This window comes from Trichoderma virens, assembly GCF_000170995.1.
Source record: "Trichoderma virens Gv29-8 chromosome Unknown TRIVIscaffold_2, whole genome shotgun sequence".
In the NCBI taxonomy this organism is placed as follows: Eukaryota; Fungi; Ascomycota; class Sordariomycetes; order Hypocreales; family Hypocreaceae; genus Trichoderma; species Trichoderma virens.
In genome coordinates this window covers 1,520,714-1,542,867 of record NW_014013747.1, presented here as the reverse complement: position 1 = coordinate 1,542,867, position 22,154 = coordinate 1,520,714, and the positions used below count along the sequence as shown (strand labels likewise).

General features: G+C 46.0%; 9 protein-coding genes across 9 annotated transcripts; 3 read left to right on the top strand and 6 right to left on the bottom strand.

Moving 5' to 3' along the window:
* Positions 1–646: 646 nt before the first annotated feature.
* On the top strand, positions 647–1,585 carry TRIVIDRAFT_63701 (uncharacterized protein; the record flags this gene model as incomplete). Its single annotated transcript, XM_014105124.1, has 1 exon — positions 647–1,585. One exon carries the CDS (start codon positions 647–649, stop codon positions 1,583–1,585), a length of 939 nt encoding a protein of 312 aa, XP_013960599.1.
* Positions 1,586–2,284: 699 nt separating this feature from the next.
* Positions 2,285–3,367, bottom strand: TRIVIDRAFT_36028 (uncharacterized protein; the record flags this gene model as incomplete). The annotated part of the gene is made up of 2 exons (XM_014105123.1): positions 2,285–3,024; positions 3,088–3,367. The coding sequence occupies 2 exons, from the start codon at positions 3,365–3,367 to the stop codon at positions 2,285–2,287; spliced, it is 1,020 nt and encodes a 339-aa protein (XP_013960598.1).
* A 360-nt stretch (positions 3,368–3,727) lies between these two features.
* Positions 3,728–6,155, bottom strand: TRIVIDRAFT_218551 (uncharacterized protein; the record flags this gene model as incomplete). The annotated part of the gene is made up of 7 exons (XM_014105122.1): positions 3,728–4,889; positions 4,952–5,022; positions 5,102–5,116; positions 5,173–5,271; positions 5,329–5,775; positions 5,982–6,043; positions 6,104–6,155. 7 exons carry the CDS (start codon positions 6,153–6,155, stop codon positions 3,728–3,730), a joined length of 1,908 nt encoding a protein of 635 aa, XP_013960597.1.
* A 3,267-nt stretch (positions 6,156–9,422) lies between these two features.
* On the bottom strand, positions 9,423–10,647 carry TRIVIDRAFT_35134 (uncharacterized protein; the record flags this gene model as incomplete). The annotated part of the gene is made up of 3 exons (XM_014105121.1): positions 9,423–9,989; positions 10,045–10,272; positions 10,339–10,647. 3 exons carry the CDS (start codon positions 10,645–10,647, stop codon positions 9,423–9,425), a joined length of 1,104 nt encoding a protein of 367 aa, XP_013960596.1.
* Positions 10,648–11,082: 435 nt separating this feature from the next.
* Positions 11,083–12,761, top strand: TRIVIDRAFT_142906 (uncharacterized protein; the record flags this gene model as incomplete). The annotated part of the gene is made up of 3 exons (XM_014105120.1): positions 11,083–11,138; positions 11,195–11,694; positions 11,758–12,761. The coding sequence occupies 3 exons, from the start codon at positions 11,083–11,085 to the stop codon at positions 12,759–12,761; spliced, it is 1,560 nt and encodes a 519-aa protein (XP_013960595.1).
* Positions 12,762–12,954: 193 nt separating this feature from the next.
* TRIVIDRAFT_215271 (uncharacterized protein) lies at positions 12,955–14,036 on the bottom strand (the record flags this gene model as incomplete). Its single annotated transcript, XM_014105119.1, has 1 exon — positions 12,955–14,036. One exon carries the CDS (start codon positions 13,592–13,594, stop codon positions 13,178–13,180), a length of 417 nt encoding a protein of 138 aa, XP_013960594.1.
* Positions 14,037–14,884: 848 nt separating this feature from the next.
* On the bottom strand, positions 14,885–15,460 carry TRIVIDRAFT_138511 (uncharacterized protein; the record flags this gene model as incomplete). Its single annotated transcript, XM_014105118.1, has 1 exon — positions 14,885–15,460. A coding segment is annotated over one exon (576 nt), but the record flags the coding sequence as incomplete, so codon positions are not given.
* Positions 15,461–15,757: 297 nt separating this feature from the next.
* Positions 15,758–16,540, bottom strand: TRIVIDRAFT_142895 (uncharacterized protein; the record flags this gene model as incomplete). Its single annotated transcript, XM_014105117.1, has 1 exon — positions 15,758–16,540. A coding segment is annotated over one exon (783 nt), but the record flags the coding sequence as incomplete, so codon positions are not given.
* A 2,746-nt stretch (positions 16,541–19,286) lies between these two features.
* TRIVIDRAFT_63697 (uncharacterized protein) lies at positions 19,287–22,103 on the top strand (the record flags this gene model as incomplete). The annotated part of the gene is made up of 6 exons (XM_014105116.1): positions 19,287–19,304; positions 19,373–19,950; positions 20,012–20,709; positions 20,960–21,044; positions 21,108–21,483; positions 21,513–22,103. 6 exons carry the CDS (start codon positions 19,287–19,289, stop codon positions 22,101–22,103), a joined length of 2,346 nt encoding a protein of 781 aa, XP_013960591.1.
* Positions 22,104–22,154: the final 51 nt, after the last annotated feature.

Sequence of the window (22,154 nt, the reverse complement as noted above, 5' to 3'; positions counted from 1 at the left end):
TCTTCATGATATGTTGATAGCTTAAAAAATATATATATATAGTAATAGTAATAATACAGCGTCTCTTAAAATCGTAAACAAAATAATTGTACGCAGTGATTGAACATTATGATGTAGTAATCTTGCGATACGGTCAGATTCTTTAATCACTCTCTCACGACAAATAATATAAAAGTCACTTATCCAAGGCATTGGAATTAAATACCACTGTAACTTCCACTCCTTAACTGGCGACTCGTCTAGTACATCTTTGTCGGAGATTGTTTAATGTCAAGACATATTTGGCAGCCCTTCACAACAACCAAACTGATTATCGTTGCGAGCACCATCCGCTCTTAGACAAGCGGCACCTTCGGTTGACGGACAGAAAATTTATGTTTATAAAAAATTTTGGTCGTGGTACTTGACGTATAGGATATTACAAACTTATCATTCAAACTTCGGAATAGTGCGGAATATTGGATCGGCCAACCGTGGGTATAATAAGCAATTATATTGTAGTTCGGTCAAGTGTGGGTTGCGGGCCTAGTACTCCGTACCAGTATGTAGAAAAGGCACTGAATAGCCCGTCTGTCAGGCTTGATAGAGAAGTAACACATTCGACAATACTCTATTTATCAATTTATCTTGAAACCGAAATCTAACAATGGATAAACGACTCCTAATTGTGTTCGGTGTTACGGGTAACCAGGGCGGATCAGTCGCCAACTTTGTGCTGGACGACCCAGATCTCTCAATGAGATATACTGTCCGAGGGATCACCCGCTCACCTTCAAGCCCCAAAGCCCAAAATCTTCGGGATAAAGGGGCAGAGATTGTGCAAGGCGACTTGGACGATCCTTCGTCATTGAAATCTGCACTTGCCAACGCACATACCGTTTTTGCCCTCACAAATACCCAAGACAGTGGTAATACCGTTGCCATCGAAATGACACAAGCAAAAGTGCTTTGTTCAGAGCTGTTGCAGGCCAAGGTTAACTTCGTTATTTGGAGTTCCTTGCCGTATGCGCGAGAGATATCCAAGGGGGAGTTGGATGTCAAACATTTTGACGTAAAGGCAGAGATTGAGCAATATATTCGCAACCTACCCATCAAATCTTCATTCTTTACTCCTGCTTATTTTATGCAAAACTTGATTAATTTCAGAATGGCACCGCGTTCATCACCAACTGAGGATGAAACATATGTCATTTCGAATTGCTGCAATCAAGATACCCTTATGCCACTTATCGATGTCACTGATACTGGCAAATGGGTTGGAGCGATGCTTGCCGAGCCAGAACAGCACGAGGGAAAAGCCATAGCCGCAGGCGAAAATTTATACACCTGGGCTGAAATCGCCAAGATCTTCTCCCAGGTCTCTGGCAAAGATGTCAGATTTCAACATATATCAGATGAGGCTTTTAGAAGCAATCTCCCAGAAGGGCTTAGAGATGACTTGCTTGACATGTACCAACTATTCAGAGACTATGGGTACTACGGAATGACAATGAAGGACGACGTTGCGTGGGGAGCGAAACAAGCTAAGGGCCGTCTTACGTCACTGGAAGAAGTTTTGAAAAGAGAGAGTCTTAATTTGGATTAGCATATTGTATCATAGCTGTGCTTAACAAAACAATTACAGAGTACATCTGTCCATGTTGATTGAGTACATGCACTATCAATGAACGTGTCTCCACCGTAGAATCCCGCCTCTTATACTGGCCTCAGCTAGCGAGCACAGCGGGTCAGTTACAAATGCTCACCCACAGGCTTTCCGACAAGATTCAAAATCCGGTTAGCGTTACGTATCTCCACAAGTTCTTCGTATGCTCTTATCCTAGTGAAGCTAGCGTTCTGTTATTCACCCCTGATCGTTTGTACTCGGAGAGCTAATACATCACCCTTTCGAGCTTGAATATGGGTCGTATTATGGCCCTTGCTGTGTTGTGTTTCTGATTATATTTACGGAGGATGTTGAGCAATCTTGGTTCTATAGACTCTGGGGTGAGAGAATTTTGCGTTAAGAATTCATCATTCGTAAATAAATGCCGTGGTTGGCTATACCATATCTTCTAGCTTTTTCTTACGGTGACTTATAATATAATATAATGAGATTATAAAGTTATCACGTATGGCTATATCTCTGTTCGTTGTGAATGAAAGGGATCTTGATTAATTGTATGTGCTACTAATACTATGTTCCCTACGCTTCTGTAGATGACAATTTGCTTCATCTCAAATAAACATACTAATACTTCTCATGTAGGTGTAGCACTACTACATCTTTTTTCCTCGATGGGGTTTACTCCATAACGAGTACACTTCTAAAACGAACTTTCCCAGACAGCATGTGCTCCATAGCCTCTGGTGCGCTAGCCATAGGGAATTTCTCAATCATGGCCTTTACGCCGTGGACCTTTGCAAATTCAATGGCTTCCTCAGAATCAAGGGCATGGCCGCTCGCCCATCCATGAACTGAGCCACCCGCCATGATGAGGTCGATCGTGTTGACCACGATGTCGCCCACAGCCGCGAGAACCAGCAGCTTACCGCCAGGCTGAAGAGCAGCCGTAAGTGGGCTGATGGCCTTGGGGTTAGGCGCCGTGGCCACAATAAGGCCAGCACCACCCATTGATTTAAGCTTATCCACCGGATTCTCGACGGCAGTGTCGATGAAGTCATGAGCGCCGAGATCAAAGGCAAAGGCCCTTTTGGATGCACCAGAACTTAGGACAACTGTCTTATAGCCCATCTTGCTGGCATACTGAACAGCCAGGTGACCCAGGCCCCCGACACCTTGAATAGCGACGATGCTACCCTGCTCGACGTTCATCTTGCGGATGCCGTTGAAGACAGTCACCCCGGCGCATAAGAGCGGCGCTGCATCGGCCGGGTCGAGATCCGAGGGCACACGAACAACTGCCTCGGCACGCAATAGAACGTACTGGGCATAGCCTCCGTCCTGAGAGAGCCCACTGATAGCCTCATGTTCACAGTATTGGAACTGGCCGCGCTGGCAAGAGCGGCAGGTGCCATCGTGACCTGAAGTGGTGCTCGTAACATCAGCCTATCTGAAAAGCTATATCCAACAGCAGATTATCTTACCTCCATGCCAAGGCCCACCCACACGTTCGCCTCCTTTAAATCGGGTAACTCCTTCGCCTATCGCAACAATATCACCAACAGTTTCATGACCAAGAACCCGCCCTTGGATCGGTCCATATTCTCCTTTAGCTGCACCAGTGTCAGAATGGCACACACCGCATGCCAGGACCTTAACAAGGACCTGGCCAGGGCCAGGAAGTTGGAGAGGAAGATCTTTGAGAACCATGGGTTCACCGGCCTGCTCGACCACCCATGCCTTGTAAGTTGCTGGAAGAGACATTGAATTAAAGTAATGGATCGGATAATGAATGAAGAATGGTGAAGCAGTAGAGATTAATACAATATGACAATTGAATGGCGATCATACAGTTTGAAATGCGAATCATGAAAGACTTTATATATGGCTATAGCGGATATCTCCCCTCGTGCACCTCATCAAGACAGAAGCTCGGTTTGTAAACATCAGTAACCCACATGTAACCCACATGTAGGCCGAAATAATGTGGGTTAGTGTTTAACGCCACTACTGTACATGTCTATTCGTGCGAGAGCTGAATTTATGTTTTAGCACCTGAGCCGTGTGGAGATAGTGAATGGTTAGACTCTAGTTGTCTAGATATGTACCTGTATCTTCCATTGGCTATTCGTCCGCCATGTGCATCAACGGCTGTAACATGGGTGCAACGATGCCAGCCATCTCCCACGTCGGCGTTTTTGGAAAGTAGGTCGCAAATCGCTCAATCCAAGCGCTTGAAGAACACTTACATAGAGCGATCCCTTTAGCCGAAGCTCGGCCTCCATGTTCGACCCAAGCACGGCGAATCTGGCCTTCGTCGATTTCCCACGCTGTAGCCTCGAGATTTATAGGAGCTTCTCCTTCGCTGCAACGGCATACGGTGTCTATGTGACCCAGCCAACCGGCAAAAATGAGAGCTCCGTAAGCAACGGCTACATAGACAATGTAATCAAGGTGGTGACTGCTATCATGGGATTCCTCTCGCTGCAGCATCACATCAGCGACTTGCAGCACAGCAAGCGCATGAATGATTCCATGTCTGCCCTCACTTGACCCAGCCCACTTCCCAATCTCAGCGATCTCGTTTCTTCGTCTTATCTTGGTCTGTTCACTGGTAATTCTATAGCCAGGCAGTTGTGTAACTGCCAAGTGCGCTATAGTTCGTAGATGATCCACAGATAGAAGAATATGGAGTAAGTGATAAAGTACCGTCGTCTCATGGATGAGAGTCTTGGCTCGGAAGCTAACCAGCATCCTCCAATTGCTCTCTGGGTACGTCTCCTCTTCCTCTCCGAGGAACGGCTCCAGAAAAGGGTCAGTTGTATCAATACCATTATCAGTGATACAGCTAGCATCTGCAGCAGCGGTGAATTGATCTGCTGCGGTTTGTATATGTGTAGCCCAGAGAGAGAGCCGCTGCAAGACTCTATCACGTGTAGTTCCTGCTGAAGGGTCTTGAAATATATCTGAAAAGATACGAAAGTGTTGTGATTGGCTAATAACGTCAAAAAGTAAGCCACATAGGCCAAGGTTAATATCCTCAATAAGCAGTGAACCAGATAGGAACATGTGAGGATTCCTAATCATCCACGGTAGTTTTATATGATTCCGGTGCTGAGTATCGCGCTCTCGTTGGTACCGTTGAAGAAAAATGTCCAGACGATAACAGTTTCGTAATGCAAAAGTAGACGGCAAGGTTGCGTCGAGTTCGTCATCGAGAAGTCGAGGGCGTTGTTGGCAGAAGATAGATAAATGCGTCTCAGCTTTGAATAGATTGGCTATAAGTCTGATATCCTACGTTAGCTCTGACTTGGCGAATGCGAGGCTTTCGAAGAAGGGTCGACAGACCTCTTCCATTCATCCTGAACCATCTCTACCCAAAGAACATAGGTCCCAGGAAAATCGCTCTCTTGGATTTCCTGCGAGAAAGTTTCATTGAAAAAAACCAGAGCTTTGCAGTACCGTGATCAGGAGGCCACATAACTTGTTGGCCCTTACCACATCTCTCTTGTCCTATTTAAAGGTTACTTCTGCACAGATTCACAGTTCAGCTTGTACGATGTACATACACCTAAATACATTCCAAACACAATATTCATCAAAATAGCTTGGTAAGTTTCCAGCCGCCTGGCATTAGCAGGCAGTTTGTTTCGTTCCAGAGGTTTGGCCTGCAGGATAGTGAGTAAGCTTTCTACCAAAAGAACTATGAATGAATGGAGGCATACTAGAAGTCGGAAATAGCTATCAACTAAACAACGGTGAATATCGATCGCCGCATTCCTCCAGCGTACATGGTCTAGAAAGTAAGACCCAATCATGACGACGGAGGCTGCATTATCAAAGGGCTTTTCGCTGAAGTCGTATGTTGGTGCGGTGATGATATGCCATCGGTAGTGGAACTTGGCCACGTAGGATTTGAAGCACAGTTGCAACCACCTCCTCAGTTCATCAGGAGATTCTGCATCTTGAATTGGGTCCGATCTAAGTGGCGACGCAGATAACCCTCGAAGAACCCATTTCAAGTGGCTTGTACCATCAGGCACACTAAGTTCAGGGCTAGAACTGGTAGGATTGGTATATGCTCGGGAACGTGCGAAGACATACACATTATCCGGCTTCCTTGGCGTGACAATGGATTCACCAATCGGTGGTTTTGGAACCACAGGTACTGTCTGAAGGACGTCAGCTGTAGCTTGAATAATAACAGCGTTTTCAGTCTCGTGGCTATGGTTGGCATTTAAATTTCTTCTTCTAGTTGCCTTCCGCCTCTTTGATTGAGCCACGGAGTATGCGCATGCGATCGATCGCGCCGCGCAAAACGAGCACTGAGACGTGCCATTGCCGTCACACTTGGTCTTGTTTGCGTGACACGCCTTACAGGCTCGTGGCCGTATTTGCCGGGTATCCTCATGCGCAGCAACGTGCCGCTGCAGAACGTCACTGCAACTCGAAATTAAGCTTCATTGTAACATGTCGCAGTACATTTTGTAAGAGACTTACTTGCGCCCATAGGATTCCCCGCAGATGTCACAGCGATATAACTGGCCTTCATGAGAAGCTTGATGACGTTGCAGATGTTGTTTCCGTTTATAACTCTTTCCACAGTGGCAGAGATGGCGGTACATATTCTTAGATCCGAATTCTCTCATTGAGAACTGCTATCAATATTAGGATGTCGGGTTGATACACGATGCTTATAAGCAAGCCTTGGCGGTTGCAAAGGATCCGCTTATAGCCAGGAGCCAACTTACCCAAAGATTCGTCCCTCTCTATCGAAAAAAAAATGAGGGTATAGAGCAATACCTAAGGATTGCTCATCAAAAAAGCAGCCACGGTGGTCAGCTATATGCTGTATGCACAGCTAGAATCAGGTCCATGTACAGCCATGTTGGCGACTCGCTTGGTAAAAGCTTCTCGAGAATAGGTACATGTACTGACAGGAGACGCTGCTTACTAATATAGAATGGTGGCAAAGTACGAAGCGCTATTTCAAAGTGTAGGTTGATGCTGCTGTACGGAGTCATGCATTTGGCTAAACTGCAGCCGAATTATGATTGCTATTGCGCTAATGCGTAGATGGATGGCTTTGATGCGCATAGGTTATTCTTCTTTTCACTAATAACTCGTGCTTGCTAACCTTTTCGACTAGACTATAAACCTCAACACCATCGATTCTGCTTCTTCTTCATCATCATCATCATCATCATCATCATCATCATCATCATCATCATCATCATCATGAGTAAGAAATTTATCGGGATACTCCTTCGCTGCGATAAGAGTCATGCAATTCAACAACGAGAGCTTCACTGTAGGTGCTGAGTCAGTTAGACCTGCAACATACAGCAACCTCTGTTCGCCAGTGGTAACTTGCCTGGCTACACATGTACGTACTGATCTGCCAGTCAAGAGCTTGTGTAATTACAGCACATAATGAAACAATTCGGTTGTACACCAAGTAATTACACCTTAACTATGAGTGCTATCCTGATTTGATATAATTCATCGCTTGATAGTAGATTTATATCTGCTGAGCGTATCTATCTTTTCAGATATCTATAACTCTTTGTCGCGGCACTCTTGGAAGTTCCTCTCCTACTTGGTACCTCAATGTAAGTTGACGGATCTGATGTCTCTTGTCTGCCATCAGTAGCACTTGTCCTAGGCTTTGACATGTAATCGTTGTAGTAAGCTAGATTTTCTCTGCGCCTGTGCTGAGGAGAGTTTGGTTCTAGCAGCCGGCTGGATTGATGACGAGACTGAGGGAGAGTATCTTCATACTCTCTAGGCTTGTTAGATCTAGCATCTGTCCGCCGTGCATCTTCACGAGTCATGCGGTCGTAATAATATGATCTCTCGCTTCGCGGATAATACGGTGTGAGCCTCTCTCTAGACCCCGTCGCCACATAACCAAATCTATCCCCCAAGTCAACATTTTCCATTGAGGCGCCACGTGGACGCGATTCGTCCCAGGCTCTTGGTCGAGCTTGCGTTGAAGGTGAGTTATCCACCAGATAATTAGGGTCAGTTTTGGAAATGGCCGTAGGACATTTGCACTCTTTCCATTTGGTGCCACATATGTTGCAGCAAGGCGCGCTGCATTCCCGGCTGCATTGGATGTGAACAAACGCACAAAGAGTTCGGAGAAAGTTGAGTACGTACCACTTTTGAAGATTCCCTGAACTAGTTTCTTGCATTATAGGAGTCCTACATGCGTAGCATCGTGGCGTTGGCGGTGGCTCGGCGCTTCGTTTCCTTGATCCTTGGTCTCCGCTTGGTATCTCCAATTTTGGAGTTGGTCTAGGACTCAGCTTTTTCCAACTCGGTTCATCTTTTCTGTCTCTTTCATCTTTCTTGTCTTTTTCATTCTTGATTCCCTTCCCATTCTCCCTAGGTCGAAAGCCCAAGGTGAAGGCTTTGCCATCCCTCATGTTTTTCCTAATATCTATCGCCGCCAAGAGCTTGGCAGATGCTGTTGTTTCAATCTTAAGGGCGCCTGTAGTAAACAAAAGTTCAATAAACTTGTCAATGACTTCATTAGACCCGCATCGACAGTTACCACCAGAGAGCGACTCGGTGCAGAAAAGACAAAATTCGGTGTGTTTGTAACCGGGCGACACTGAATACCGAGAGTTTTCAACAATTGGCCTCTGTGTGCTTATAGCACATTCCGCGCAATTTACGGGCTGTTTCCAAACTGGAACTAAGCTGTTAGTTACCAGGAGCGAGCCGCCACGTGTAAAGTGCTTGTCTGCACATATCCATCCTTCCTCCTTAACATCTTTGAGATCATCCCAAATATCCCAAATTTTACCGAGTTCCGGATCAAGAAGAATTCTGTCGAAGTGGATCTGACTAATCTTCCCTAGATCGTGTTCGCAGCATTTTGGAGGCATGTACATTGGTGACAACAGTGACAGAGCCAATAGCTGGACGAGGCATGTGTGGCACATGTAGTGTTGACATGGAAGGAGTTCTATTGGACCGCGTGAGAACATGCGTATCGAATAGCCAGAAGAGCAGCTATGACAGTAAATAGTCTTAGTGGGCCTATTTATTTTCTACCGAGTTAAAACCTTTAAAAGAACATCTGAAGTGTCATGAATTCATGGGCATCCATACTCATCTATTGTGACTGGACCCAAAGAAGCCGTAGAAGGATCTGACTTGGCTTGTTTCATCGCAATACTGCTCTTGGCAGTATCAGTTGCGAGTCTATGCTTTCCTGAGGAGGTATTAGCTCGGCTATTCTCGATGTGCTTGGTATTTAAAACGAGCGGCCGTTTGTTGCCACTATGTTGTTTCTTTGGATTAACGGGTTTATTGGACTCCGAAGGTTTAATCATTTCCAACTCTTATTAAGATGTCAGTCAGTTATAAAGGAACGAATAATTGTGCCTGTATGTACCTGGGGACTTTTTTGAGATCTTATCGTGGTCGGCAGATTGACTTTCAGTAGAGTTTTTAATAGCAGCCTCACGATCTGTAAGAGATGTGTTTGAGATGCGTTCTTGTAAGTTGTTTTTCTTTCGAATTGAACCAGTCGAAGTAGGAGAAGCAGCGAGAACAGTATCGCCCTGGCCAAGTATATCTGTCGAGCTTTCCAGAACATGCGGCCAGTTAGCAGGCAAGACATTTATTGTGTCAATATCGACTGTATTCTGAGAATCTTCCACAGAAGGCGGCTGGTAGATAGCTGAGATTGGTTTTATGGTCGTTTGATCTGTGGGAGTGCTTGTAGTAACCGATTCCCTTGTAGCCTCATCTGGATCAAGGCGAGTCATCGCATTTGTGGCTTGCTCGCTCCAGGCCTTGGACGCTATCGATGTTGAAGAGGAGCAGGATAAAGTATCAAATTCTTTTTCTGTCTCGAAGTTACTAAAGTTATGTTAGATTTCATCAAAACACGTGCAGTTTGTGCATCATCATGGACTCGCCTCAGCTGGGCATCTTTATCGTTATTAATGGATGACAGCCATCCATAGCCCATAGCCACTTGCGCTGCCGGCCGATCTTGTGATTTAGGAGACATAAGCTTGGTAATAAAATCATGTCCTTCTTCTGAGACATTACACTTGCTCAAGGAATGAGTTGGAAATGATGATTCCTTATGTGCATACTCGTATAAATCGCCAAAACTTCGAAAGGGAAGGGTATGCGTAAGCATTAGGTATGCCATAGCACCCAAGGACCAAATGTCCACGGACCATGTGTATGAGGAAGTGACAGTCTCCTGAAACAAATTTAATAGTTCAGGAGCCGCAAATCCCATAGTGCCGAGCTGCTTCGTTCGCAAGCTCGTAACGCCTGGCTGCCGGCGCTTGCTAATGCCGAAATCAGCGATCTTCACGAACCAGTCTGGTCCGGCAGTAACCACCATGGTGTTCTAAACAATTTGCAATAAGCAGCCATACTATAAACTGATATGGAGAATAAAGAACAAAACATGGCCATCTTACTGCAGGTTTCACATCCCGGTGAACAAAGCCATTTTCGTGCATATACTTTAAGCCCTCCAAGACCTGGAGAGTAATCTGCTGAGCTTCGGACTCCGGTAATGGCCTTATGAGATGTCTTTGTAAATCGCCTAGCTCAAGGTATTCCATGGAAATAAATATTGAATCGCCACTTTCGAACCATCCATAAGACTGTACAAAGCAATAATTATACTATCGCTCAAGCTTAGAATTGAATTCGCAACACTGGGTCGTCATTGAACAGGACTGTTTGCATACCCTCTTATGCGAAAATCTAAGTATCGCTTCAAGTTCTCTTGAATGTTCAACGTCTTGACTCTTGATCTTCTTGACAGCCCTTAATTTTGGCTGGTCGCCTTGTGTACATTTCTCTAGGTAGACCGTACCATATCCTCCTTGCCCTAAGAGTCTCTGCCGCTTCCATGTTTCCTCTTTTCGTATATGTCGTTCTCGTGCCGATAATCCGCTTTCGTAAACAATGTGCTTGGTATAGTCGCCGGAAACTTCAGCTTCGATCTTCCAGTCGCGTACGATATCAGGCAACCGTGGTTCGGAATTAAGCGGCATTCTGCCAACCCTAGGGACAGAGAGTCTGGGTTCTATGCCAGTAAGAACGCGATAAAGATTGGTAGATAGCGGTTAAAGAAGAATTGTTACGTTTTACACCAAAGCAACATAAATGCCATATGTGATGGCTAGTACGAATGGATGTGTAGAGAAGGATGCCAAACACAGCTACCGGCAGCCTAGACCTGCGAAATGTATCATGCATCTATACAAATACTTGGAATACCAGCCAATGACTTGTCTTTATTATGAATACCAGGCGGGGTAGAGCTGAGGAGGATCTGAATCAGGCTGCCAACCCCGCTCGAGAGCACAGCCTTGATAAAGTCCTAGCCGTGGCCGTATCATGACTTGAGATATTTGAGGCTCTGCGGCAGTAGCTAACTCCAAACAAATCAGCATCCAGTGGTAAATCTTGTCTTGAAATCCAAGAAAATGTCATCCGTGGATCTGGTCTTGTCGGCTGTTGGCATAGCAGACCTCTGTTTACAGTACGTACCTGAGAAAAAATGATACACAAATAGCCATCATGCTGACAAAAGACAAGGCATGGAAAAAAGCTTATGACAGCGTACCAAGATTTCAAAAGTGCCGATGAGCAAGTGAGAGAACGAATCCTTCGCGTGCAATCAGTTTGGGCTCGTTTAGAGATCCAAATCCAATTTCTGAAACAGGTAGCGAATACATTGAAAAGAGAGCATTGCATAATCCACATGGAGGTCTTCGAGATTCTAAAGAGCAAATTATCAAGGGCAATCACAAAGATCGAACCTGTGCTCAAGGAAGGCGCGAATTTCGGCATAAAAAAATGGAGATATCCGTTCCTTCGAGATGCAATCGACGAGGCCATTTCAGATCTAGATCAATGGCAGCGTATTTTCGATCCAACATGGTATTTAATTTTTCTTATTGGAGATGAAGTTATTGACAAGAAGTTGTCAACAACGTCTCCTCTTCCACTAACTACTTCAAATGAGTCGTTACAGACGGAGACAGTTTATAAGAACTCGCCTCTGGTTCCAGCTCAGAGATTTCGAAGCAGCCTTGGTGTTGGGAGAGAAAAGGACGGGCATCCAAAAATACCAATAAACCTCTCGGATAATGGGCTAGATTGGGGACAAGCAGTCCAGATTAAATACACCAACATACGCCTTATCCCACGGACAGCATCAAACAAGACGAGATTCGCAGTTGACACAATCATATGTGACCAAACTCTCGATGTCACTAGAGCTAGAGCCGATGGGGAGTCTCTAGCCAAGAAACTCTCCCAATTAAATCACCGCGCCTCGGGACTCCTTCGTTGCTTCGGGTTTATTAAGAGAAAAGACCCAGAGAGTCGAAAACTTGTCTCACTGCATTTGGCCTTTAGTTTATGGACGGAAGATTCTAATCCAATGTGCTTGCGACACCATCTATTGTATAGCACAGGCATTAGCTTAACTACCATCTTGAATATGGCTCGTCAGTTGGTCAGTGCTGTCAGCTACATCCACACATGTGGCTGGGTTCATAAAAATATCCGCCCAGAGACAATACTTATACTTCCAGAAGACAATGCTACAAATCCTAATGATTTGGGGCCTGCTTATCTTTTAGGCTTCAATTCATTCCGTAGCGTCAATTTTCGCACAATGAGGACTGGCGACGAAGAATGGGACCGGAACCTTTACCGCCATCCATCACGACAAGGACTATCCGCCCAAGAGGACTACATCATGCAGCATGATGTATACAGTTTAGGAGTTTGTCTCTTAGAACTAGGTCTGTGGGAAAGCTTTGTCTCTTATGACAGAGATGTGGGAGATGCGAAGCACGAGAATAAGCAGCCTTCGGCCAGTTTGGGTCTGGGTCTAGACAATCTTCAATTTCAAGCAGAGGGATCAGCGGTCTCATCCAAGATAAAAAACCACTTGGTCAATCTTGCAAGACTCAAGCTACCATCACGAATGGGCGACAAATACACGTCTGTTGTTGTTACTTGTCTGACATGTCTAGATCAAGGGAACGAAGACTTTGGAGACGATGAAGAAATGCGCGACGACGACGGTATATTAGTCGGGGTTCGATTTATCGAGAAGGTCTTACTTAAAGTAAATGAGATAGCATTATAGAAAATATCTTCTCTTTAATAATATGGGGAGACAGGCGCAGATATGGCTAGGGTTAAGGCGATATAAAAGACATACAGAGGAACTATGCAGTTTCGATGATTCACGATGGATCTTTTACTATACCAAATGTAAGCACACGATACTCTGTGCCTACTGTGTATTTCATATCAATCATACTGTTGATGCAGATATTCCAACATAAAACGTGTCGGAGTACTTCATGACCGACCTATTCGATCTATTTGATCTGCTCGATCCTTCGAAAGTAATAGTTCCAACCTTTCCAATACTTGTATCTCATCCGTTTGTTTCTCTACCTGAGGAACCCAAATAATACCTAGGTCTTCTGCAGTTGTTTTACTTGCCTCGCCAGCTCGAGAGAGCTCAGAGAGAACTTGACTCATTCTCCGATCCCTTTACCCGTTCCAGAAAGTAACTATACTGTCAAATCCATCCGTAGCTGCCTCAAAGATCTCAAAGGCGTGCGATTCAAACTCCTCTATCGACGACTCCAAGAGCTTTAACAGCTCTGAATATTCATCTGGTATTTCCACAATCTCATCTGCATCAAATGTTGGTTCCGTCCAATACCGCCCTTTGCATATGCACGTACGCGCAACGCCTAGTGCCTGAAATGTGGTAAACCCTATCGCAGCATAGTAGTGCTTCCTTTGAAAAGCGTTACCGTACTCCTTTAGACACTCAGTGAAAGTAGTGGCAATACCAAGCTGGCTATTACATAATTGCATATGCTTCATCCCCGCCATAAACGGCGTGCAATCACCGGGAGAGCACCGACAATGGCAGCTATCAAGTAAATCGTCCAACAACATTCGTTCTTCAAGCTCACGTACAAATTCTTCATCACCTTCACGTGCACATATGTTGCCTAAGCCTTTATCCCCTAGAATAGCAAGAATAAACACATCTGCAATATAGTCAGTCCAGGGAGGCTACCAATACTATATGGGATCGTCGTCAGCAGACTTCAACTATTAGGGGAGCGGAGCTGTGTACAATACTTTCACAGCGTCCTGCTGACTATATAAGCTCTTAAGCAAGCATCTGTCCTCTTTATGGGGCCGCGGTCGCTGTATCATCATAGTCGTCTTGATCTTCAAGGGATATGGTTGTCATATCATCGTAATCCTCTTGGGCTTCAAGTGGGCAAGCTTCCCTCTCCAGAAAGTTTTTTCAGTGAGTAAAGCTTACTACATGGACATGTTGGCATTCTTGTCACAATGGCGCATGTCGCCGCAGAGGACCGAGCAAGAATCTGCCTCGTTGTTAAGGAGGACCCCATCGACGAGGCGAAGGCGAAATCGGTTGTTCTTTCTATCATATCGCTGTCCGTGATTAAAGGGTGCCATTGCAGGAGCTGCTGGAAGTTTTTCAAGCAAAGATTCTACCCCATTACAATCGACATAATCATGTGATGCCATCATCAGTATATGTAGGTACGTATCTGAGCTGCTGGAACCAGGGCAGACCGTTGGAGTTGACGGGACCCTGAATTTTCCCCACAGTCATATGTGTTCAGATTATTCTCATAAGCGCTTTGGATGAATGCGTGGATATCGATCTTTGCAGCCAGAAGCCACCCTAACCATTGCGACTCTTAACAACCTCGTCGTAAAACACGGCTGCCGCGTTTTGGAAAGCTGAATAGTTTTCCAATAATTGAAGGCAGTGTTAATTAATATTATATTTCATATATATATATATATATATATGTGTGTGTGTGTGTGTGTGTGTGTGTGTGTGTGTGTGTGTGTGTGTGTGTGTGTGTGTCGGCTCTCTCTTGCGAAAGGGCTGAGACTCTATTATTCCTTCTTCCAGGTGAGATATATGAGACATATTTCGGTTCGGCACGTGCCCATGCCGCTTGAACTGGTGCCGGACAACCATCAGTGACGACAGTTGTTGGCAATGGTGTTGTTCTCAGGTATTCTTGTAGTCTAATCCACTTGTTCTAAATATTCTCTTATATTTTGCCCAGGTCATTGATTATCCTCGGCCCAAGGACCAAACCCCAAGTAGGAGACCTCATGTTCGACGATGGGGTCGTGGGTTGTGCCATACGATGGCTGATCACTCTTGTAGTTCGAAGTGTTCATGCCACTATCAACCAGTAGCTTAACAACTGCCTCGTGCCCATTCTTTACCGCCAATGATAGCGGTGTTCGGCCGTCACAATCCTTAGTATCTGGATCAACCTTGCCGCTCTTAAGCAGTAGCTCAACAACTGCATCATGCCCATTCTCTGCCGCCCATAATAGCGGCGTCCGGCAGCGACGATCCTTAGTATCTGGATCAACCTTGCCGCTCTTAAGCAGTAGCTTAACAACTGCCTCATGCCCATTCTCTGCCGCCATTGAAAGCGGTGTCTGGCCGTCATAATCTTTAGCATCTGGATTAACCTTATCGCTCTTTAGCAGTAGCTTAACAACTGCCTCATTCCCATTTGCTGCCGCCCATAATAGTGGCGTCCGGCAAATATCAGGATCTTTAGCATCTGGATCAACCTTGCCGCTCTCAAGCAGCAGCTTAACAACTGCCTCATTCCCATTTTCTGCCGCCATTGATAGCGGTGTCTGGTCAAAAAAATTCTTAGTTTCTGGATCAACCTTATCGCTCTTTAGCAGTAGCTTAACAACTGCATCATACCCGAACTCTGCCGCCAATGATAGCGGTGTCTGGTGGTGGCCGTATACATTATCTTTAGCATCTGGATCAACCTTGCCGCTCTCAAGCAGCAGCTTAACAACTGCATCATTCCCCCTTGCTGCCGCCCATGAGAGCGGTGACCCGCGGTGTATTTTTTTCAAATAGATTTCAGCATCGTCATCGACAAGTAGTTGGACGATGGCCTCGTCTATAGACTTTAAAGGCCATGCAAGTGATCCCTCTTTTTGAATAAAAATGTGGTATAGCTCAAGGATTGGTTGGATTGCTTTCATTTCTTCTTTGATGACTTCCAACTTGATGCCTCTCCGCTCAAGTTCCAACACTTGGTTCACGAGGAGATAGGCCAAAGTGAAAACACCCTTGGCAATATGTATAATGAGAGTCGCAATATCGGATGCGCTTAGCATAGAAGATGCGGAAATTTGGCCTTGCGTGTACAATAAAATGTCGCCTTGAATCTCATTCTCCAGGCATATTTGCAACGTACTGTCTGGGTCCAAGTTCAAGTAGCCATGACAGGTCAAGCACACATGGAAATCGTTCAAGCCTCCAGACGAGAGAATATGGACTAAAGCCTTTAATTCACGAGTTAGATTGGCTGCGTTTTCTTGACCACATGCGTCCAACGAATCGATGAACAACCAAACTTGGTGAGTCTTTAAGACATATGAGAGAGATAACTGGAAGAAGTCTTGCAGCTCTTCCACGCTCCATTGCCATGCTTCTCCCGGTTCTCCGCTCTCCTTGCGTCTTTTCTTAAAGGTGCTGATGAGATTTGGCAACATGTCAGGGGTCTGCTTGAGGATTTGATAGAGAAGAGACCGATAGAGACCGAGCGGAGTTCTTTGGAGCTCAACATCGTGGCGGCTGAAGAAAAAAGAGAGAACAATGTGGTTGGTCACAGCGCTGGATACAGTTTGGTGATTTTCAAGAACATATCTTAGCAACGTTGATTTCCCCGTTCCTGGCTTACCGTTGATCCAGAGAAGGCCTTGGTGGCAGGTGACCCAATCCAAATATATCTCATGACGAAATAGCCATCTACATGTACCCTTCGCGGCGGTGTGAACGTTATCGAACCCAGCGTTCATTTCTGGAAAGGCTAGCGACTTCATACAATCTTGAAAAGCCTGTGAAAGCTCGTTTAGATTGTCTTCGCTAAGATCTTTGGTTGACGTAGATTTTGGTCCTAGATGGTCGACAGACAATGGCGATAAGCGTGCAATAAACGACTGAAGGTGTCCATCGCTGAGGTAATACTCATCCGAAACAGGGGAGCGGTTATATGGAGCAGAGTTGGGGAAGAGCTTCGCCCAGAAGTCAGTGTTTTCATGATTCAGATCTGCTGGGGCTGGAATTTCTGTCCAGATGTCCATGCCCTCCAGATCCCGCTCCACCGTTATTGCAATCAATTTATCTGCTAACACATCTCCAACGTGTCTTCCTTGACCTCTGCAGTCACAATCTTTGTTGCCACAGATCTCCAGGAACTCGCTTGGGTCTTCAAAGTTGTCAAGGTTGGCACTTTGCCCTGTTACAGCAGAGCTTTTGAGATCGACATCTTCTTTGGAGAGATCCTCTCGATACGGAGGAAGAAAAAACGCGATGTCTTGCATATGCTGTTTGATATGCTTCCGCAACTCTTGTTGAGCCTCTGGAGTATCCAACTTTGAGAAACGCTTTTCAATGACATCGGGATAGCCGCCACAGAAAGGACAGCTCCCAAACAGGAATGGGCCCTTGCGCCGACTGGCTTTCTTCATGATAAATACCATCTCTGTGGATATCTCTCCGTGCTGTGCAAGGTGTTTTTCAAATTCCGTTTCGTCAAATTCCTTGTGCGTCCCATCAGGCATGTCAATGTGATATCGTTCTTCGAGATGGCCCTGCAAGTGGTCTAGCAAGCCATCAAATGAGTTAGGTACATCAAATGGCTCTTTGCATTGCTCCAAGATGCAGAAATATGGCTCGAAATCTTGAATGACATGTTGGCTGTTACTCGATTGATCAGCAAGGAGAGAGTTGTTCAGCATCAGGATAACTCTCACCTCCAGCGGTCTCTTCCAGCCTCATAGGCACGAAATTCGAGTCGGCAATAGGGACACTGGAAACTATCACTACAGAGTTGGGGAGGCGGCGGGAATCCAGGATGTCGAAGTGTTACAGAGGCCACGCTCTCTGCACGTTCTTGGCGCTTTGGCTGGGGCTGCATGTCGAGTTTGGTATTCACTGTAGCTGAGTAAATAGTGTCTTGGTCTTGGGGAGCGCATTGACAGTATTCATTTGCCGTTTCTAGGGGTTCCTGCGTTTTGGATACATGTGTCGAACCATCGGCATCTTCAGAGTCGGACTGGATCTTAGCCAGCGAAGGTTGCATGCGATTAACAGTTGCATAGACAGTTCTCTTCTTTTGATGCTCTGCCAGGTACTCGAAGCGAATTCTCCGCCTAGCGAAAGATTCTCCCATTCTCTGTTGGAAAGCGTCAGATGCCAACGGGAAGTAACTCTTAGCTGCCCAGGTTGCGAGCCCCTTGTACGCCTCATAGGCCCATTTTGGGCCTTCTTTCTGCCGATAGAGTTCTATCCGTTCCTGTCGGTGTTTGGCGCCGGCACGGTCAATTTGTAGTGCGTGACCATGGAGTCGATCGATTGTGTCTTCGACATGTCTTCGCAACCCCGCATTCCATTTCGCAGATGCCGATGCACCATCGCCAGTAGCGCCCTCGGTCTCAGACTCATCAGAAGAGGATAGAGCCATGAAGGAAAGAGAAGACGAATCTGACTGGGCATCATCTATGCTCTCATCTATGTTGATCACATGTTCGGATGCTCTGATGGGTTGTTGTAGTTCTGATCATGGTTAAAGACAGTTAGTTTCCATCCATGGTCGCTCCTTATAGTGGGTGATGGTAGGAGAGGCAACAACCTTCAAGATCATGCTCCAGCGACTGAAGCAGCTGTCTGAGAAGCTTGCAAATCCCCGAAACGTCTTTTAGTCGCACATCGATGGCTCGGAGACCCTCGCCGTGCACCCCAACTTTGGTGCACCATAGATTGAACTCAGCGCATTGGCGAGAGGCCCAATATCCTTCTCTGGCTTTGACGGTGTCTTCTTGAACCTCCTCATCCATCTGGAGTTTTTGTAGATGTCTCTCGCAAGCCAGGGCGATATTTCGGAGACTTACAGTGTCTTTCGGGTCTACCTCGGATTCCCAGTTCATCGTGGTGTTGATAACAATCCGTTTGAAGCTACCTATGTCTTGCCGTCCAAGCCTCTCGATACCTAGGTAGCAGGACAGGTTTTGGGGTGTGATTCGACGGCGGAGCCTCAAGCATGCAACACTACATGGTGACAAGAGTACATATGTACATTACCTACCAGTACCTAAGTACTAGGTACTAAAGTACATGCAACGGTGTTGTAGACGAGCCCAACGGGCGGGGCAGCAGCCGCTCACTCACATGGGCTCCAAGCAAAGGAAGCCCAACTTCGATACTCACAGGCCGCCTTCAGATCACAGTTTTATTCATGCAGCTTCATAGGAGCTCCTTGGTGAAAGAGCACGAAGTCTAGATTTAATGTGGCAACTGGAGCTTCTTTCTTGGGTAGTTCCCGCCTTTGGGGCACTCGCCAAAGATTTCATAGAGTGCGGGCCAAAGCCGGATCTTTTCCGCAGTGCCCAAGACTGCTACTCCGATATAGTAAATATAGGGTTGGTATTATCTACGTCCCACGGAGAATGGGCCCCTGGCCTCGAAGATGAACAGGTTGGCAGGCTATTAAAAGCGCTGGAGAGCCGACTCCCGAAGAGATGGATGCCCCTTCCACTATTTTCCATGCCGAACAAAGTACCTGTACGTTTCAAACGCGACACCTAACGATTCCCCCGTTCAGGTAGAGGTCGCTCATTATTATCTGATAGGCGAACGATATCGAGCATGCTCAATTGAAGGAGTTTCCTGGCCTATATCAGCTTGCCAAGTCTATCCAGTCTAAAAGTTTAGGAGGTTATGACGAATGTTTTGAATTGCAGGCCCAGTCAAGCGAGATTCGCGATCAATATTTGAGAATCATCGGCCAAAACATTTTTCTATTTCATAAAGAGGAGAATAAATCTACAGCAGCACGTGACAAGTTTCTCAAACGGATTAGAGGAGCCACAGAGCATCTCTTAGACGTGTATTTCCGGCACCCCTGTGGAGTGGACGCTGAGGAGTATGAACTCTCCAAGCATCCCAGCTATGGAATGAAAGTCCTAGCCAACAGAACCTATTACCTCTTAGAGCAGCATTGGAAATGCGACTGCGTTAAATGGGCCAGGCCGTGTGGGTTGAGAGAGGCGAGACTTTGTCTGATTCTACACCGTCGATTAGCACCAAAGGTGGCACCACAAGGAATTGCAGCACATAATAATCCGCTAGCCAAGTTTGAGATTCTCCTGCCTGTTTGCAAGGACAATATTGAGTGGAAAGTGACGAATGTTGAAGTCGTCAAACCTCGGTAAGATGGAAGCTCAGCTTATAAAGTTTATTGTTCATTCTCTGACGGGATTTTGGCGCAGGCCCGAGATATCGATATTCAGAGGTCGACAGTCCGTCAACAACGACATCTCCCACTGGTTGTTAAAGAGCCAATATTTCCAGGCCGATTTTTTGGCTCAGAATGACAAACTATGGCACCTAACGCCCAGACCCTCTAAGGGTGTCGATCACCACACAACTATGGAATCTCTTCAACAACTCCTAGGAGATGGCGTTTCAGTTTCAGATATTTCGAAATACACACCTAAGGACAAGCTCATTCTCTGCTATGTTCTGGCTAGCTCTATGCTATTCCTATATCCAGGCTCTTGGTTCCAAACAACATGGAACAGTGACAAAATCTACTTCGTCCGCCGTGTCGGCAGCTCGGCGTCGCCCGCCTTGACGTTTCCATATCTTTCAGTCACACTTCAACAGGCTCAAAATAATCCGCCAAATCATATGCAGTATCACTACCATCCCGCAATCTTAGCCCTTGGCATTATTTTTCTGGAAATTGCCACAGGTGTCAGGTTTACGAGAAGATCTCGTGAACCAACTTTGTGGGAGCAATTCAACAGCGACGGCATGCAAGCCTTGCAAAAAATCCAGGAACTAGAGCATCAAATCACTCGCGACCGTTCCAAGAGGACATCTCGTGCTTTAATTAAAGTCATCCGTTCTTGCCTGATTCTGGACCCGCCATCAAATTTCCCAAGCAAGCTATTGTCCGAAGAAGGTCCAATCAGACAATATATTCTATCATGCATTATTCAGCCCTTGGCTTCAGAGCTCAGTGATGGATATAAGGTTTGTTTGGATAAGTTATATGATGATATGACTCCAGAAAAAAGCATGGAGGATCTCGAACAATTAGGCGTTAATCCTAGGCCATCCTCAGCAGCAAGAGATTTCATCTCAGTTGGAATAACTGGTACAGTCACACTTCCTCCAACTTGAATATCGTTATAACTCTTGATTTGCACCAGAAACGGCCCCAAAAGTTACAGAGAATCGTGATTTAGGCCTTCTTGGAGGGAGAGTGGAGGGAGAAATGCGTGCTGAAGGCGACAAGTGGGTGATGGTACCAGTGATCCCAAATAACAGGGCTAATAGCTAATATTACACGTCAAATAGCAAATTGGCGGCGGATGCGTGGTTCGAATGGCACGCAGACGCCCTTAATCGGATAAGAAAGTTACGCAAACCTGACTCTATTCAGTCTCAAAGTGTTAGAATTGCTATTTTAGACAGCGGCATTGAGCTCTCCAAGGACCAAAAGGATATGTATGATTTGGAACCCAGAATCAGATATCGCACATGGGTCGAGGAAGATAATACGGAATGGAAAGATGACGTTGGACACGGCACGCACCTCGCTGTTCTCCTCCGCAAGATCGCGCCAAATGCCATTATCCACGTTGCGCGGGTATTCAAGAAGAGGCCTGATGTTGAGAAATCAGCATATGATATTGCTGCGGTGAGAACCTATCTTGGCCAGAGAGGTTACTATGTAAGGTCGCAGCTAATATTACAATCTAGGCTATCCGATACGCTGTGGACGATTGGAAAGTTAATATTATCGTCATGTCCTTTGGATTCGGAAGCAGGAACGAGACGGTGTACGATGCAATCAAGTACGCCGCCTTCAATGATGTTCTCATGTTCGCAGCAGCTTCCAATGATGGTAAGAACCGCCCTGACGGCGTCGCGTGGCCCGCCATTGAATCAAATGTCATCTGTGTCCATTCGGGAGATGGTTATGGCAATCCATCCTCGTTCACGCCGAGCCCGAAGGAGAACATGAGGATCATGGTCCTCGGAGAATGTGTCAGGTCAGCGTGGCCACCAAATTTGGGTTTGCCCGGCAATGTCAAAGACATGAGTGGTACGTCATGTGCAGCGCCGATTGCCGCTGGGGTTGCAGCATTCATTCTTGATTATGCAAGAGGATTTCTGTCTCAGCAAGAGTGGGAATCTCTCCGTCGGATTGATTCTATGCGGCGTATGTTTGAAAGACTGAAGGATCCCGATAATCACACTGGCTACTGGTGGATTAAGCACTGGGGGTTATTTGACTCTAAGCGAGATGAATCTTGGATACAGGGAGAGATCAAAGGTTTCCTGTCCTAAGGCAGCGCGACTCAGGGGATCTACTTGATTACCCAGATCGTAGAGCAACTG